This window comes from Tursiops truncatus, chromosome 3, assembly GCF_011762595.2.
Source record: "Tursiops truncatus isolate mTurTru1 chromosome 3, mTurTru1.mat.Y, whole genome shotgun sequence".
NCBI lineage: Eukaryota > Metazoa > Chordata > Mammalia > Artiodactyla > Delphinidae > Tursiops > Tursiops truncatus.
In genome coordinates this window covers 116,169,526-116,188,501 of record NC_047036.1, presented here as the reverse complement: position 1 = coordinate 116,188,501, position 18,976 = coordinate 116,169,526, and the positions used below count along the sequence as shown (strand labels likewise).

Here is an 18,976-nt window from a genome sequence, read left to right as displayed (position 1 = left end):
AGCTCTTGCCAGGAGGCGCTGGGCTGGGAGCAGAGGGAGCAGGGAGGGGACTGCTGAGCAGGGGCCCTCCCCTGTCCCCCTTTCTCTCTCTCTCTGTGGCTACCCACGCCCCTGCCCACCCTCTGGTGCCGCCCACCCAACCAGGCCATTACATTCTGGGAACAGTGGGCACTGCATTCCCCCCAGAGCCCCCTTCCAGATCTACTTCCCTAACCCTGTGGCTCCTGGTGGTGGTGAAAGGGTGCTCAAGGAGGAGCCAGGGAACCTGTGGATGGGGCTAGGCTGACACAGACACTCACAGTCACACAGAAAGATCCATGAAGACATAGATGGGACACACAGATATAGACATGCAGGAACTCACCTTTCCCTCCCAAGCTCCCCGCAACACTGAGACCCACACAAACAGCCAATCACACATAAATATACAAAATTGCACATTCAGTCACAAATACAGTGACACAAACAGCCCCGGTCATAGGGGCACACGCGCGTGCGCGCGCACACACACACACACACACACACACACACACACACAGAGTAGTCTGCCTTGCCATGAATACTGCAGACTGAAGTCCCTGTGCTGGCCTGAGGTCAGGGCTGGGAGTGGGGGGACAGGCACCCTGTGTGGTCAGAGCCTGGTGGTCTGAATGAGACCAGATGGGCTGTACGGAGTGAGGGAATCCTTCCCGGTGGCCTGGGCCCTTTGCCCACCCCCTATCCCAAAACACATCACCATACCCCAGGACTCATAACCACTAGACAACCCCAGGTGTTGGTCTATCCCCAAGTCCTGAGGACCTGAGCCCCATCCTGGGATTTGGAATCCTCCTATGATTCCATAGCCCCCCTCCCCCTTGAGGCAGCCAGCCATTTGGGGGAGGTTGGCCCAGGTGACAGGGCTTGATCTGCTAGGGCAGAAATCCATCCCCACCTTGCCAAGGGGTAGGGGATGAAGCACAGAGGACTGGGGGAAAGGCTGAGCCGTCTGTACAAACCTCCATTCCACCCAGGATCCACATCTGGAGGTGGTTCCAGCTCCCCCCCTGAAGTGACTCACGCCCCACATTTAACTCTCATTAGCGCCTCTGAGCCCAGCTGGGAGGGACAACCGCCAGCTTCCCCCAGCAGACAGGGAGCTCCGGGTGGGCCGCCCTCGCAGCCTCAGTTTCCCCCCAGGGGTCTGGCCCAGCGACAGGGGCTGCGTGGGAGAGCAGTGGTTCATAGTCCCCTTAGTCTGAGCTGGGCCTGTCCTCCACCCCACGGAATGGGGGACTGGGTGTGGCCTCTTCCAGGAACCCCAGCCCCAGTCCCCTGCCCAAGCCCCACCCCAACCAGGGCCCGAGGGTCCGGAAGGAGCAGGAAGGAGGGGAGGGGGCAGATGGCTCTGGATCTGAGGCCACAGAAGTTGCGATGATCCTGCCGCCAGTCCGGCCCAGGCGCTCCAAAAAACAAAAACAAAAACAAAAAACAAAAAAAACAAAGCTCCTCCTCCGTCAGTTCCTTACACAGGGCGGGGGTGGATGAATGGGGCCAGAGAAGCAGAGGGACGCGGCCAAGGACCCATGGCCCTTTAGGGCCTCCTTCCTTCCTTCCTCCGCTTCACAGGCTGGACCTTGCTCTTTAACACTGCTGCGTTACTCCGTCAAGGTGCACTGGGCGCCGTGGGCGCGGGCCTCCGGGAAGCCATGCCTAAGACCCCCACCCCGCCCCGGGAGGGGCCGTTCCGCGTGCCTCCACCACACTCCCTCCCTCTCTTCCCCTCTCCGTGGGAAGGAGGCAGCTGGGGCGGGGGTGGCCGCTGGAGCGTCTTGCCCGTGTGATCGTGCCGAGCCGGGAATTCGGGGCCATGTGGGAAAGACATTAGTGCCGGCCGCCCTGCCAGCCAGGAATGCGCCCCCCGCTCCGCAGCCGCCGCCTGCCTGGCCCAGAAATGGTGACTCACCCGCTCCGTGTTCGTGTTCCCACCCCCTCATCGCGCACCCTCCACAGCCCTCCACAGCCCACCGCAGGCCTGGCCGCGGGCTTTCCAGCCTCCCTGCCTTTGCTCCAACTGGTCCTGCTACCTGCCTAGCGTGTGGCTCCAGTCTCTACCAATCTCATAATACTGAACCAGATCGCACCTCCTGGGGAAACCTAAGACCCCCTCCCCAGGCCTGTCTATTCTCTAGAGTCTTGCTCTGGTTAAACACTTTTTTGAGACTTAGCCCCTCAGGCTGTCTCCCTCGCTCCAGAATGACTCACCTCTGGGCCCCCACACCCATCACAGAGCCTGAAGCACACAGCAGGTGCAGAAAAAAGAAGGGAGTCAATGTAACCTGTTAAGTTTGGGAAGCAGAGCACTGAGAGGGGAGTGGTGTTCGTCCAGCTTCCCCTCTGTGACCTTGGAATAGTAAACAGTGCCACCTACCTCATAGGATATGTGACCCTGGATCCCTTATTCCCCTTGTCTGAGCCTTGCTTTCCTCCATCTAATACAATAAGGATAATAATACCCATCCTGCTTGCTAGCAGGGGTGGCCTGTGCAGAAGCTTTTGTCTGTAATGTCCTCAGCTCAGGGTCTGCTGCTGGGAGGGACCCAATCACGATGGTGGTAGTGACATTACTAGTAATCACAGTTATTTAATGAACACCTACTATGTGCCAGCCCTAGGCTAGGTACTTTCTAGAAATTATCTCACATCACCCCTGCCTCAGTCATGTGAGGGTAGGTCCTGTTATTCTTCTTTTACAAATAAGGAAACGTTGAGGTTTGGTGAGGGGAAGGCACTGACTCAGGAATCCCACACCCAGGGCTCTGGTTCCAGCACCCTCAGAGCTCTTGAGAGCCCATGCAGGAGCAACCCCTCGGTCCGACTCTTCCGAACACCAAACTGGGCTCCAGTAGGTAATCCCTTGCAGCTCCCACCCCCGTTGGAACCTGATAACCAGCCTCCCACCTCCCCCAGATCCACCTCTCATAACTTTTTTTTTTTTTTTTGCGGTACGCGGGCCTCTCACTGTTGTGGCCTCTCCCATTGCGGAGCACAGGCTCCGGACGCGCAGGCTCAGCGGCCATGGCTCACGGGCCCAGCCGCTCCGCGGCATGTGGGATCTTCCCGGACCGGGGCGCGAACCCGTGTCCCCTGCATCAGCAGGCAGACTCTCAACCACTGCGCCACCAGAGAAGCCCTCTCATAATTTTTAATAAGAAGTAATAGCACCAAGCAGCAGGCATCAGCTTCATTTCTTTTTAATTAATTAATTTTTTTTTAAGTTTTTTTTTGGCTGCGTTGGGTCTTCGTTGCTGCACACGGGCTTTCTCTAGTTGCAGCAAGCAGTCACTTCTCTTGTTGCAGAGCACAGGCTCTAGGTGCACTGGCTTCAGTAGTTGTGGTGCATGGGCTCAGTAGTTGTGGCACACGGGCTCTAGAGCATAGGCTTAGTAGTTGTGGCTCTTGGCCTTAGTTGCTCCACAGCATGTGGGATCTTCCCGGACCAGGGCTCAAACCTGTGTCCCCTGCATTGGCAGGCGGATTCTTAACCACGGCGCCACCAGGGAAGTCCCATCAGCTTCATTTTTAATTATCTAATTTACATTTAATTTTCCCCACCAACGTGATGCAGTTTATGATGTTTTACCTAAGAGCATCTATTTATGGGCTAAAAAATATGTTCACAAAACTAATGGGCAACGCTTCCCTTTTGGAGGCCCCTAGTTCAGAGTCAGGGACCCCAGCTAGGGCCTTAGGTCCTATGACCCAGCAACCAACATTGTTCTTGACACTGGAATAATTAATAAACGGATGTCCCAGAAGCCTTTCAGAGCGTGCCCCTTCCCTTCCAGCCTCCAGAAAAAATGATTATTGAGTGCTTACTCTGCCAGGCACTTTATGGGAATCTTGCACCAACCCTTGCAGACTGGTGCCATTAAACACCTGTTCTACAGATGGACAAACCCAGGAAGATGAAGTATCCTACCCCAGGTCACACAGGAAGAGCCAGCATTGCAAACTTACGGTCTATGACTTGAAGCCTACTCTCTGCACTGCAGGATTGGGTGGCCCACTCAGAAAATCCATGCCCTGGTCCTATAGACACCAGCTCCAACATTTGAGACCTTAGGTCCATGGTGAAGTGTGCCCTATGGTTCTCAGGCTGTCAATGGAATTGGGTGACAGGATGAGTGGGGAGGAGTGGGACTCAATGACATAGGTCTCACAGCAGTGGACCCCCAGGGATCCCTGAGATCTGGGGATGGTTTTCCAGGCCTCTCGGTGCCCAATGGCTGTGACTTCCACGGAGGGTCCTGGAAATAGCAGGGGCGCCCATCTTTCTTTTCCCCTTTGCTCTATATGAAACTGGGCCTCCTCTAAAGCATAGTGGATGAGCAAAAATTTTGGTTTCCAGGAGAGAAGAGAGAGTATGAAACCCAAAATGAAGGCCGAGTCCAAGGCTGGTGGAAAAAAGACATAGGCCCAGGGCAAAAGGGCAGGGTGGATACTCACTTTTTTAAAATTAATTTATTTTATTTTATTTATTTATTTATTTAGGCTGTGTTGGGTCTTCGTTGCCGCGCAGGCTTTCTCTAATTGCGGCAAGTGGGGGCTACCCTTAATTGTGGTGCTCGGGCTTCTCATTGTGGTGGCTTCTCTTGTTGCGGAGTGGACTTCAGTAGTTGTGGCTTGAGGGCTCTAGAGCACATGCTCAGTAGTTGTGGCACACAGGCTTAGTTGCTCCGCAGCATATGGGATCTTCCCAGACCAGGGCTCAAGCCCATGATCCCTTGCATTGGCAGGCAGATTCTTAACCACTGCACCACAAGGGAAGTCCCATGGATACTCACTTTGACTTCATCTCGTTGTGGGCAGTGTGGACCCTCGACTTGGCTCAGCCAGGACTGCAGACAGGCAGCATGGACGCTCACTCCATCCTTGGACTGGCCTAAGTGGGTGAGCAGGGGGGACAGTGAGCCCATGTCTTGGCCAGGCCTTGGGCAAACGGGTAGCATGGACCCTCACCTGAACTTCAGCCACACCTTGGGTGGGGAGTAAGGACCTTCACCTCAAGCCTTAGCCAGACCCTGGGTGGAGAGCAGTGTGGACTCCTCCTCAGTCCCAGTCATGCTCACAGGACCAGGAATTCCTCTGAGATTTGAGGGAGCTAACCGCTCCCCTACTATTACAGGTGCAGACCTATTTTTCAACAAATGCCTGGGGTCCCAGAAGCTCCACTTACCACTGCAGGACAAGAGGGGGCCGCCCTGGAACCCAAAGCCCTGATTAGCACCCTTGAGCCACACTTACCTTCCAGCCTCAGTGTGCTTATCCAGAAAATGGACCCAGTGTAAGATCACACAGCAAGTTGGGAAGTGGAACCCAGATTTGAGTCTCACACAGGGGTGGGACTTTAGGAACCTCCAAGGATCATAGTGAGTTAAGCTGCACCTTGGTGCCTGGTCCAGGCTGGGTGTGTGTGTGTGTGTGTGTGTGTGTGTGTTGCTGGTGGGGGAGTGCGGCGGACAGGGTGTCAGGGGAGCTGCCGCTGCCGCCTCCCTGGTATTTTTAGCCTCGAGAATGAGCTGAGCTCAGGGCTCTGAGCAACCATCGGCAGTGAGGGAAACGGGAAGGTCCTGGCCACCCCTCCCTACCACCGCCAGAGTGGAGCTGGGTTTGGGTAGGGGGGCCAGCCTGGGAAAGGGCACAGACTCCAGGGACTGGGAGCAGTCAGGTCCTGAAACCCTGCACCCCAGGCCACCCCCATCTTGGTCATTTTTCCAATGCCCCCTTCCTGTGGGGTGCATCAGCACTCAGCCAAGCTGGCAGAGATAGGCACCCCCATCTCACCCCCTGCTACCCTCGGCTTCCCCTGCTAGGAGCTCTGGGCAAGCTCTTGCCTGTGCGGCCAGGTCAGAACTGTGAGGTTCCCATGACAACGGATGACAGCAGCAGAGGCTGCTGGCCACAGGGTCAGGGGTGAGGGGGCTGTGGGTGTCGGAGCAGGAGAAGGGAGGAAGCCCAGCACAGAGGTGGGGGAGGGGGCTGGAGTGAAGGACCCCCAACTTACAGCTCCTTCTTGAGGTCTGAACCCCTAGGGAAGGCCTAGAACTTTGGCTGACTGGTGCTGGAAGGGACTCCTTTGCAGTCTAGATTGGGAAGGCTTGACAGGAAGGGCTGGCTATACCTTTGGTCATGTGATCACAAAGCCAGCTACCAGGTTACAGCTTGGATGGAAATCCTAGTCTCTTGCCTCTTAGCCCAGGACTCTGCTGCCTCTAGGCTAAGGTCTTAGGGGATAAGAGGTGGGACCCAGATGTCCCCTTATCCCCATCTCCAGGAGGTGAACAGGTCCTGAAGCTCTCCAGCCTGGCCATTCTGTAACTTGGGTTCCCCATCCTGTAATGAGTGGTCAAGGCCCCAGAACTGATAGGTCACTTCTGGCCAAGGCTAGCCACCTCCTTCCTAATAAAGGGTATGTTTTGTTTCCCTTGGAAGGGGACATTGAAGGGAGCATGATCATGGTCTCCTGCTGACTCCCCAGCTCAGCCCCAGGGGCCCAGAGTGGAGTTAGGAATTTGCCCCACAAACCCCAGTTGACTGAACGCTTCACTCCAGACTTAAGTCCCTCCAAAGGCTGCCCAGGTTCCAGAACCATCATTGGCTCCCACTGTGCCCAAGACAAAATACATTCACTCATCCTGGAGCTTGAGGTTGACACCACAGTCTCCTGGGCTCCCTCCAGGATGGTGTCCTCACTGCTCCAATCTCTAAGTCTCCTAGGTAAGCAGCACGGTCCTTCGAGGCTCAGCTCTACTCACACCTCCTCCAAGAAGGCTTCTTGGCTCTTCCCATCCACATAGATCTCTTGTTCACCAAGGGGTACGAGGTTTGAGAGTTGACAAGGACCTTGCACACAGGACTTCTCATTCCACCCTCATAGTACCTCTGAGAAGCAAAGCCCAGAGAGGAAAGCTTCTAGTAGAAGGTCATGCAGCCTGTGAGTGTCAACCTGGCACCCAGCTGCAAGTCCCCTTTTCTCTTGGGGCCCCTTCTTGGCAGTCACCAGCCTGTGACCCTGCAGTTGGGATCCTCGAGCTCAGATCCAAGTTTCTTTCTCCAGCTCCTTATATACAGAGGGCCACCCCATGCCCTCCACCTCCAATGCATCCATTTATCCAACATTACTGAGTACCTAACATGTGCCAGTAGACAACCCCCTCCCCCTTGGAGCTCACTTTCTAGCTGGGGAGGCCAGCAAGTGAATGGAGAGTTCACCCCGTCTGATGCCAGCAGGGCTGTGATGGGTGCACCGGGGGCAGTGGGTGCACAACAGAGTCAAGGTAGACTCCAACCACAGCTCAGCCTCCCTTAGGTCCTGCCTGCCTAGGGAACTTTACTCCCATATCTAACCTCAGTCCCACTAGCTGCAACCCCTAAAGAACAACTGGCTGAGAAAGGCCAAAACCCAGGTCCCTGACCCCAGTGCTTGATCAATCAGCAATCCAACTCTGTTTCTGCCTGGGATCCTCTCCCTCCGCTGTCTCCACAGACCCACCGAGATGGTTAGAGGGGCTGGCTGGACAGCAGGAGCATCCGGCCTCGAGCCCATAAATCCACTGCACCCCTCTTCCAGCCCCCACCGCCCCAGCTCTGCTTTGGGGGACTAGCAGGCCAGTGGGGTCTGTGGGGCTGGCAGGTGGTAGGTAGACAGGCAAGGGTCAGAGCCTATCCCTCCCTGGGTGGCTGAGCCACACTGGGAACAGGGGAGGGAAAGAGGCCCCAGGATTGCTGCTTGGTCCTCAGGGTCCCCGAAGGCCACCCGGAAGGGAAGAGAAAATGAGAAAGGAACTCAGCCTTGGCTTCCAAAATCCTCCCACTCATTGGAGCCAAGGGGGCTGCAGGAGGCAGGGCAGGCTCCTGACACAGGACCCAATGCCCCTCCTGGGGGTGGGGGTTAGAGCACCCTCGTGATGAGGCCGGCTGCAGGGCGATTAATCTTGTGAGGCCTGTGCGTCAGCCCCCCGCTCCTCAGCCGCCCATGGTCAACCCCGCCCGCGCTGCCCCGGGAGTTAATCTCCGCCGCTCGGGGGACTTCTCAGCCGCTGTCACGGCTGCATTAATTCTGAAGCAGAAGGAGGCAGGCAAGGACTGGGGGGCAGTGCGTAGACTCCTTGGGAAGGTTTTGTGGTCAGCAGCTGGTGAGGAGGGGCTCCAAATGATGGGGCCTGGGTCCCCTTCAAGGCCCAGCCCTAGTTGAGAGGTGGGGGGCGTCTATATTATCCCCCCTCAGACCATCAGAGCCCTTGCACCCCCCAGCCTCTAGCCCTCAGCCGCCAGCTGCACCCCAAATGCAGTTTGCAGTTTTGACAGCAGATGTCTCTCCTATTATGATTTATCAAAATGCTTAAGGTAAATAATGCACACATATTTATAGGGAAGGAGGGGCGCGGTGGAAGGTGGGAGGGACTGAAGGGGTCAGGGGGGTTTGAAGCACCCTTGCCCCTGTCCCCAGCCCTCCCCACTCAGGCCCAAGGCTTGACCCCAGCCAGGCCCTGGGGAAAGTGGGCTGGGGTGACATCAAGCCTACCCAGCCGCCCACCCAAGCCTGGCCCCCAGGTCAGGGAGTGGGTGGACCTGCCTCGCTGGGCCCCCGCCAGGCCTGGGAGGCGGCCACCTGGGGGAAGTGGCTGAGCCAGCCTCACACCTCGGACTTGTTTCCATGGCTTCGCTGCTGTCTGGACTCCTGAGGGCTCCGTCGCCTTATCAACGGCGGCGGGCACTGCCCTGGCCCTCACCCTCGCAGTCACTCCCCCCGGACCCCAGCAGCTGCCTGTGGATCCCTCTGGGGCAGAGCCAACTCAGCCACAGGCGGTGCCCCTTCCTGGGCTGGCCTCAGAGCTGGGTGAGCAGCTGGAAGGGTGGTGGGAAGATGCCAGTGAGGTGCCGGTGAGGTGGAGGGGTGGAGGCCTTTGTAGATTCAGGCTGCTCCCACTTTGGACCCCCCAAATCCTGTCATTTTAGGGGAGGGGGCAGTGATCCTGGGCTACCTTCTCATCCCCCACCCTCACTCCACACTATGCTCTTTGTTTCCAAACCTTCTTGGGCTTAAGAACATTTGGTTAAAGAACTTTCCTGGGTTTTCTGATTTGAAAAGCAATATGTATTTACTGCAAAAATAAAAGTAAAGAAAAACAATAGTCAAAAACTGCAGAAAAGTTTAAGTAAGTAATGCTTGACCCTAATCCTGCATTCGGGCAGGATCACAGGCAGCATGTAGGGTGGGGGGTTTGGTTTCTTCCAGCCAAAGCCTGAAGCATGACCAGGTGTTTAAGGGCCAGCTTCTGAAACCAGAGGAACTTGGTTTTGTGACCTTATGTACGTTTCTCTACCTCTACCTCTCTGAACCTCAACTTTCTGATCTAGAAAATGGGATAACTGATCATCGCCCTCCTCACGGGGTTGTGGTGAGGATTAAGTGAGCTAGTGAGTGCAATGGACTAGCCCAATGCCTGGCATACAGGTAACAAGCTCTACCTCTTGTGAGGCGGTGATATCATCAACACCTCTAACCAAGGGCAGAGATGCAGAAAATGCAGCTTCCAGGGGGCTGGGGAAAAGGGGGCTCTTTCTAGTAAGTTTACCCTTACCTGTGGACAGCACTCCAATTAGAGTTGGAAACACACGAGAGGAAAAAAATTGCCCAGAAGGAGATAATGTGTTTATTCAGCCCACAGAGGTTTTCTGGTGCCAGTGCTGTCCTCACTGAGCTGCAGACCGCAGCCCTGAAGTCAGGCGATGTCAGCCAGGGTGATCAGCAGTGATGGGGGTGGCACGGGGACACTAGACCTGTCCTGCAGGGGTTAAGAAAGCTCCTGAGGAGGTAGCACCTGAAAGGGGAGGAAGGCATCAGTCAGGAGGGAGAAGGCTGCAGGAAACAGACCTGCATCTGGACGGCGGCTGGGGTAGCTGGCCACCAGAGCCCCCAGCCCAAGCTCCACCCCCAGCCCAGGCCTGAAGGCCTGGAGGACCTGGCTCTCCTCCCCTGGGCCCACCCCATCTTCACGCCCTGCTGCCTGGAATCTGAGGCAGCCCTTGTTCTCTGGCAGGAGGGGAATTTAATGCCGCTGAGGGATGGCAGGTCGACAGGCGAAGAGAGATGAAAGTGTCCACTCTGGCAGCCGGGTCGGTGGCCTCGGGGGACCCTCCCATACCCCCTCTATCTTCCCCAGCCATTCTCCACTCAGTGTGGCAGGAACAGCCCTCAAGGGGCCCTCAGGAGAGATGTGGACCTCTCGGGACAGGACTCCCTGCGGGGCTGTGTGAGCTTGGGGGGCAGCTGGGCCTCTCTGTGCTAATTACCTGCCTGCAGGGCGCCTAGGCCAAGGTCTGTATTGTTAACATGCTGGTGGCTGCCTGTCCTCCCCCCACCTTGGCTGTCGTCAGCAGTGCCTGTCAGCACAGGGTCACGGGTGGGCAGTGGGGAGCCAGGGCTGGGTGCACAATGACCTCCATCCATCCATCTCCAGTACCTGGGAGGGCGTGGGAGCTGGCGCTGCAATCAGGTCAGGCCTAAGCGGCCTTGAATGCAGCAGAGCCATGTGGCCATCGCCACCTCCTTCTTTGTGACAGCACAGAGCTGGGCTGAGTCTGGGAATAGAGGCTGGGGCCCTAAGCCAGAATCTGCCCCCTGGGCCAGCAGCCCCATGTCCTTATTGGAGGTGCCGTGGGTTTTGGCACTGTGAGGTGACTTTGTTGCTCTGCAAAGCACCATGCCAAGTGCCCCACCCTACGGTCCCTGGTTATGTTGCCCTTTTTTCCTGGGAACAGAGGCAAGGGCATTTGGCCAAGGTCATCCACAAGGGCGCGCACACACACACACACACACAAACACACATGCAGAACGTGGCTTTGACACATGGTGACCAAGAAGAGGGGAGGACTAATGTGTCTAGACTCAGACTCCCAGGCTCTGCCCTCTTTCCTGTCCATGGAGGCAACTGGTCCTCCCAAAGCAGCCTGGTGCAGGGGGGTCTGACAGCCAGGAGCCCGAGTTCTAATCAGTTCCCCTTACCATCTTGCTCTGTGACTTGGGCATGTCCCCTACTCTCTCTGGGCTTCAGTTTCTCATCTGTAAAATAGATAATAATCCCTAAACTGATGACTTCCTGGAATCAAAGAAGCAAATTTATTTAACAAATTGAAACCATGCCAGGCTGAAGACAGCCTCCAACTAGCCTTGGGCCAAGGAGAAGTACCCATACAGAGAGCCTAGTTCCTGGCCCACAATCACCCAGTACACTACAGGAGCTGTCCTTCTTCCTTCTTCCTGCACAACACGATGACAGTAAGCTCATAGCATAGGGCCAGAGGCCCAGTCTGGTGTGCTGAGTCAGGTTCAGGGCATGAAACAGGGGCCCCAGTTCGAGTGGGGGATAAGGGCAGCAAGGGACTAGGTCAGGCCAAACCCTGCTGCTTTGGGGGGGAGGGGGCGCCTGGCAGGCGCTGGGCAGGCCGGGGTGGGGAGAGGCCTTTGGCGGCCACAGAGAACAAAGAAGCTGGGGTTGCCAGGATATTCTGCGGAGCTGAAGCCGGCGGTGGTGGGGCTGAGAGAGGGGCCGTGGTGGCCGTGGGAACCGTGCCTGCTGCCCCCATGCCAGCTCCCCCACCCAGACTGGGCCTCAGGGCCAGGCTGGGGGTAAGAGGGGCTGCCAGGGCCCTCATTCTGTCCCCAGAGTTGCATGGCTGTCAGGGCAGAGACCCAGGAAATGCTGTAGACAAAGACCACGGTGCATAATGTCAGCATCACTGAGGGGATCACAGGTGCACATTGACACACAATGTCATAAGCACACACCCAGGCAGTGTCAGAAGGTCACAGCATGATCACAAGCCAGCATCACACACTCACATAGAACCCCTGATATCAGTCCCAGGGCCACACCCATGATGGTCACACAGGCACAACATCATGAACCACAGAGGACCACCAGTGTCTTGTCACGGGGTCATGCACGCCATACAGCATCAGTGTTACACATCCAGTGTCACACATTCAGCTGTACAACCTGGTATCATACTGGGTCTGTTACAGGATTGAACAATGTCACAGGATTATACATGCAATGTCACAGAACACCCCAAAGCGTGGGGCTGCTGACATCACATACTAACCCATGGCCACACGAGGTCTCACATCAGTCTACCACACACCGTCACCGACCCATTTTCAAAATGTCAGTCAGTGTCACACATAGACACGCTGCCGCACAAGGCCTCACGTGGTTGTCAGGGCCACGAAGCCCCCCACACAGAGGCACACAAAGCTACATGGAGGCTGGGTTTGTCTCCAGCTCCACAGCCCCAGGTGCACTCACTCCCAGCCTCTCCAGCCACCCACTGCCACCCAAGCCGGGTTATGGGGTGCTTGAGGTGAAGACACCCAGGTCACCAGGAGGTCAGGCTCCCAACTGTAGCATAGGGGAGCTGTGCTACAGCTTCCCAGGGAGGGGAATTGGACATTCAGCTCCACAGGGGAGCCTGCCTCTAAGTACTTCTCTGTCAGACGGGAGAGCAGCAGGGGTGAGCCCGACACAGAAAGACACAGAGGTGAGAGATACAGGGAGATAGTGAGGTAGAGACACAAGAGACACACAGAGACTGAGATGCATGGAAAGGTGACGAAACACAGAAGAGAGAGTCGTCGAGGACCAGCAGGGACGGTCAAGACAGAGCACCAGATAGAAACAGGCAGAGACAGGGAATTCCCTGGCGCTCCAGTGGTTAGGACTCAGCGCTTTCACTGCTGAGGCCTGGGATTGATCCCTGGTCGGGGAACTAAGATCCCCACAAGCTGCGCAGTGCAGCCAAAAATAAATTAATTAATTAAAAAGAAGAAGAAGAAGAAGAAGAAAGAAACAATAAGAGACAGACATGCCAGAGCAGGGCCCGGCCCAGGGCTAGGGCAGCAGCTAGGCCACTCTGTGGCGAGATGGGGTGGCTGGGGCTTCAGGGAGGATGCACACCCTGGGCGGAAGGTGGGAGACATCTTGGTGAGACTTTGGTGAATAATAGTTTTAAAATAGCAGTGCCAGCTGCCATTGACTGAGTGCTTCCAGTGAACCAGGCCCTTCCCTAGAGTGATCTCATTTCATCATCAGGCAACTTTATAGGGGAGAGAATATCACTGTCCCCATTTCCCAGATGAGGTAACTGAGGTCTCATCATGTGTTCAACCTCAGTTATCACCACCCCTACCTGGGCCTCCTCCAGACAGAGGGGCTGGCCTACCCTTTGCACAAAGCACAGCACAAGAGGCCAAAGCTGGAAGAGATGAGGGGCCTCAAGCTCAGGGCTTCTCTGTGTTGGGGGGGGTGAGCCCAGGAGCCATGGCCGGGCTGTGGGTTGGCACACTAAAGGGTACAGGCTGACTTGAGTCACAGCATCCCCCCCTCGGGGCTGGCACCGGAGCCGTCCACCCCACACCTGTAGGCATGCCAATGAGGGCTGGCCCAGGCCATCTGCGGCCTGTGTGCTGCCAGCAGCCAGGTGGGGGCAGGCAGGGGCCTCCTGCCCAGGTGCCCCCTGCTGGCCAGGCTTCCCACCCCCAACTCCTCCAAGGAGGACCCTCCCTGCCCCTAAGAGGTTCTGGAGTTTGCCTTGTGCTGGCGGGGGCGAGGGTGCCCCAGGCTGCAACACCTCCCCCTACTCCCCGCTGGACCGCCCCCCCCCCCACCTTTGGCAGAGCTGCCCAGAGAGATCACAGGCAGCCACATGAAAGGGAATTTTTCCCAGGCAGAGATGAAGTTGAAAGCTGCCTCCCACCACCCCCGCCTGCCCCTGCTGTGCCAGGCCAGGCTGCTGAGCTCCTGGTGCTCAAAGGAAGCTTGTGACACCTGGGAAGGGGTTGGGGGTCAGAACCCTCACCCAACATGGCTGCTTTCTTTCCTCCCAGGAACAATGGCAGAGACATTTCCCCCACCTGACCGCCCACTCAGCTTTAGAAGTTGCCCCTTCGTCATCCCGAAAGCCCTCACCCACCTGAAGCCAGGCCCCAACATGGTCAGGAAGTCCTTCCTCAAGTCTAGCTTCATCTCAGCCAGGTTCAGAGCAGCTGGGTGGGGAGAACGCCTCCTGCTCAAGTGGATGAGAGGCCGCATCCTGCATACATCCAGCCTCTGTGATGTCCAGTGCTGGGGCGTGCAGCTACCACCCCTTCCTGCTCAGGTTGCCCTGGCCTAGACCACGCGGCTGTGTGGTGACTTCCCCAGACATGTTGTCTTGGAGGTCCCAGACGACCTTGTGCCAACAATCTTTCGGCGGAGGTGGGGTGTGTGTGTGGATGCCAAGAGCCAAAGCCAGGGACACGTCCAGGCCTGAAGGGGGGTACGTGGGGATGACTGTGTGTGTGCGTGTGCCAGGCGTAGCCAAGTCCCCAAGAACTTGGGCTAAAACTGATCCCTGGGGATTCACCTTACTAGATCCCTGCAAGGAAGAACAAATAACCTGAACAGGCAGCTCAGTGCCCACCCCCAGCCAGTCCTGCTGGCTACTTTGTACTGATCGGACCTGATGCATTGAGGTGAACAGAGAAGGTGGTCCCAGGTAAGTGAAGGTCCCTGGAGGTCCAGATCCCGAGGTAGGGTGTACAATCAGGCAGGTGAGGTGCTCCAGTACCGGCCACTTCCAGATGAAGAGCATTTCCATCCCGTCAGCCAGGGCTGCCCCCCTTCTGGATCCAGACGGCCTCACTTCCCAAGAGATCCCCCCTCTAAATGTCCCTGGGCCATCCGTCCTCCTTCCTAAGGTAGTCCCAGACAACCCCTGCCCAGCAACAGCCCCCAAGCCAGGCCCCAAAACCGGACAGCAAGAAGCCAGTGGTGCTTCGTGACACAAACATGCATTCGTTTTATTCACAAAACAGCCTGGTTTCCTAAAACAATACAAACAGCATGTTCATCAGCAGGAAGCTGGCCATGGGCAAGGGGGCCCAGGCCACCGGGGGCCCCTGGGCACCCACCCCCACCGGCAGGGCCCACGCAAAGAAGCCCTTTCTTCTGTTGCCATCAGTGAGGCCAGAAAAAAAGGGCTCATTTTCTCTAAGGGAAGTAGCCAGGATCAGAAATATCGAGACATGAGCTTCCCAGATCTCAATGGATAAACGAACAGAACTTTTGTTTTTGCAAAATCATCACTGTTAGGGTTGGGGGGGGTCCCATTCTGGGGACCGTGGGTACAGCGAGGCTGGCCTGGGCCCGGGGGGTGGGTGGGCTGCTCCCTCCCGCTCTGTGAGCTCCTTGCGGCAGCTCCGCACGCGTGGATGGATACAGAGGGGCTTCGACACGGCGCCATCAACATTCTCTTTATAAACGTGAGTGGATTCTCCAGGCAAACTATGCACTATTTCATGGTCGGAAAGAATCAAAGGAAGTTTAAATGAGGGTGGAGTTAAACTGTGCTAAATTACAGTAGTGCTTATTAGTAACTAGATTTCAAAAGGTTACAGAAAATTTACATTCTCTACACAAAAACTGCATCTCCTGCACAGACAACATCGACATCGACACAGGAAGGAAACTGATTGTCCATTCTTTGCCCAGGAAGTCTCGGTACTTTACAGATTCGTCTTTACCTCTTTTTGTTGTTGTTGTTGTTGTTCTTCCGAAAAAGCAGTTAATTTTTTTTCTTTTCTTTTTCTTTTTATACTAGGGACGTGGAGATGTTAAAACGACAACAAAAAATATATATATAAAAACAGGAATGAAATCTGTGAGAGAATATTTTTGGTTCTAAAGACGGGTGCATCCGTTTGTCTTCGCCCGAATCCCTTGCCGGAGACCACACGAGCAGTGACATTGCACGGAGAGGGCAGCTTTGGGTTCCCGCCGCCGTCACTGAAACCACCGGAAGGCGGCTCCCGTCGGAAGCATCACCTTCTGGCGGGGGCGGGAGACAAAAACAAGGAGAGAGTTCAGTCAGGGTCCGGCGGGGCCTGGTGCAAAGACGTTCCCCTGTGGATGGCCTCATGGCGGAGGAATGGGCATGGAGTAAAAGCAGCCACCCCTTGGAGTTCCTGCCATCCTGGCCAGGCCAGAGAAGCCTGACCCGCTGGACCACCGGAGAGCCTGGAGCACCGTGAGGCCTCCTGAGCCGCTGTGCCCAGGAACCCTCCTTCCAGACAGCAAGCCCCCTTTCCCTGGTCCAAAGGCTACAAGCGGCAGGTGGCCATGATGCATCTGGGAGCTGTGTTCACGTTTCTGTCGAATGAGTGTGTATGCATGTGCACTGGATGCATACAAGGATGTGTGCCTTGAGCTATGCTACAGTGTGTAGTGTGTTTGGAGCTGTGCTGAGAAGGATGGATGCTTGCTGTGTTTATTAAAAGGCTGCATCTATAATAAGACTGTGTACAGGGCAGGGTGTGTGTGTGTGTGTGTGTGTGTGTGTATCTGTCTGTCTCTACATGAGAGGAGAGTGGGTGCTTTTGTGTGCATACAGGTGTGTTTTCTGGGCAGGAGAACAGATATGAGGTTTGGGGCTAGGGTGAGTTGGGGGAGATAGCCATGGCTGGGATGCCATTATTGTTTTCCAACCATTCTGGACATTTGCGTCAAGCCCACTCGTGGAGGGGCGGGGACAGGGCAGGGACAGCAGGCTGAAAAGATGCTTTTGTACCCAGGCCTGGCACCACAGCTAGGCTCTCATGGCTGGGGGCATGGGGACAGGCCCTGCCATGAGGGTGGAGAGAAAGCAGCATGGGAACCCTTCTGCTTTCTCAAAGCCAATCCCATAGTGGACAGGCTTTACCCACATCCCAGGCTCAAGCCACCCTGTAACCCCAAGCCCATAGGAACCCTGGCCATCAACTATGCAGCCAGACTGAACTTGGGGCCGCCGGGCACCCCAAATAGGTCAGCTAGGTACCTAGCGCTAGGGTCTTCCAGGCCTCAGAGCACAGCAGTCAGCACTGGAGCTGCTGTATCCTTGGGTGGCCTTGGGGGAAAGGCTGGGCTCTGAAGGGGCAAATGAAGGACTTATCCCTCAAAGCCAGAGGGTCTACAGGACAGAACCCCTCACATGGAGCAGGGGAGAGTCCCAGAATCTTAGGTCACAGACTGGAAGCTTTACGACATGTCTGAAAGTCAGAGACTTAAGACCTGTGTGGGAATCTCAATACCTGACCCAGAACTCCAGGAGGGGTTCAGAATCCCGGGGCCTGGAGGGATTCTGCTAGGTCCCTGACTGGAATTACATGCTTGCCTAGGTTGCAGACTACAACCTAAGGGCATCTCGGGATGTGGCTCTGACTCTTGGGGCAGTGAACTGCCGTCTCGGAGCCTGGCCTAGGACCCCAGAGCCCATGGACAGGCCGGGCATCCCCCAGACGCTTGCCCAGGCAGGAAAGGTGGGGATGGGGGGCGGGGGTGGGTTTGGACTGCCAGACAGACCCAAGAGCCCACACACCTCCCTCTAAGGCGCCGTTACCTCCAGAGCAGCGGAAGGCTTCTTTTTGAGTTCCTCACATTTTCTGAATTTGCAAATCTGATGGCCAGTCTTTCGGTTCCTACAACTGCTGCACTGCTCGCAGTTGATGCGCCGCCGGCAGGGCGCACACATGCCGCAGCGTTTCCGCTTCTTCTTGCCCGAGCTGATGGCGGAGGCCAGCTCTCCCTGCATGGGGTACTCGGCCAGGCCGGCCATGTGCAGCGCGCTCTCAGCCAGGAACACGCCCGCCGGGGTCATGATGAAGAGGCCCGGGTTGATGGGAAAGGCGCCCAGGTAGGGGAAGTCGGACTGGCCATTGAGGGCTTCGGCGCCCGCCACGGCCTCCATGTCGGGCAGGCCAGCGCCCGCCTCGCTCATCAGCGGTAGGTGCTCCTGCACCACGCGCTTCAGCATCTCCGTGGACTGCGCGAACTGCTGCAGCGTCAGCTGTCCCTCGGCTGCCAGCTCCGTGGCCCGCTCTGCCTTGCTCAGCAGGCTGGCCACAGCACCACTTTTGTGCTTTGAGGTAGGGTTGCTTTTGTCCACAGCCATGGCCGCCGCCAGGTCGTGCCCATTGGCCAACAGGGAGGCAGCAGCTGCGGCCGCGGCAGCCTTTTCGGCAGACTCCCCGCCCATCATGCTGCCACCACCACTGCCACCGCTGCCCCCAAAGGAAGAGTAGTGGGAGAGAGGGCGGGAGCGGCGCAGGCTCTTGTTGAGGGGTTCACTGATGATGCCGCTCTTGTTCCGGCGCTCAGGGGGTGGTGCGTCATCCGCCACCGAGGCTGGCGCAGCAGCCGCCGCCGCTGCACTCTTGTCTGCCACTCCCGCCTTTGGGCCGCTGCCACTGCTGCCATTGGCGTTGCTGCTGCTGCTGCTACCGCCGGTGTCCTGGGGGCCGCTGCCGAGGCTCGACATGGTGGGGCCGAGGCCCAGACCCCACTGGTGGGGGAACCTGCCAACTGCGGGGAGTCCACAGATGAGCACCGGAGTCCTGCTGCCCACGACAGAGATGCCTGGTGGGCTCTGCTGCTCAGCGCAGGCACATGGTCAGGCGTCCACGTGCAAGTGTCTTCACTCTGTCGGCACAAGAGGATACAGGGTCAGGGCCTCCTCCACCACCAGCTGTATCGCCACTGTAACCACCACAGCCGGGCTAGGCATTCATTAAGTGCCAGCCACAGTTAGGAATTTCTAATTTGTACTACCTCAGTTAAGACTCACGAGAAACCCACAAGTAGTGGCTAGTAATATCATGTTTCACAGGTGAGGAAGACGAGGTTTGGGAGAAGAACTGACTAGCCCATGGATAGATACACAGCCACCAAGTGGCACGGTGGAGGCTCAGCTGGGTCCCCCTCTGCCCTGCCAGGGTCTGGGAAGACCCGAAGGAGGCAGGCAGTCCTTCCTGTGCTGGGGGTAGGAGGGAGTGGGAGAACTTTATTAACCTCAGAGGTTACCCTCTGCTTCCTCATCTTTCACTGACCCAACTATGGAGAAGAGGGGTGGGCACAAT

At 56.7% G+C, this 18,976-nt stretch overlaps 1 protein-coding gene across 3 annotated transcripts in view; it reads right to left on the bottom strand.

The window, feature by feature from the left end:
- Positions 1 to 14,859: 14,859 nt before the first annotated feature.
- CXXC5 (CXXC finger protein 5) overlaps positions 14,860 to 18,976 on the bottom strand; it is a 34,267-nt gene continuing 30,150 nt past the window's right edge. For all 3 annotated transcript variants that reach the window (XM_033853244.2, XM_073802590.1, XM_033853245.2), the window contains exons 2-3: positions 17,461 to 18,539; positions 14,860 to 15,911 (exon numbers count right to left, since the gene is read on the bottom strand). In XM_033853244.2, the coding sequence (XP_033709135.1) occupies positions 15,867 to 15,911; positions 17,461 to 18,378 (963 nt within the window). In that variant the 5' untranslated portion in view covers positions 18,379 to 18,539 and the 3' untranslated portion in view covers positions 14,860 to 15,866. The remainder of the gene's footprint in view (positions 15,912 to 17,460; positions 18,540 to 18,976) is intronic.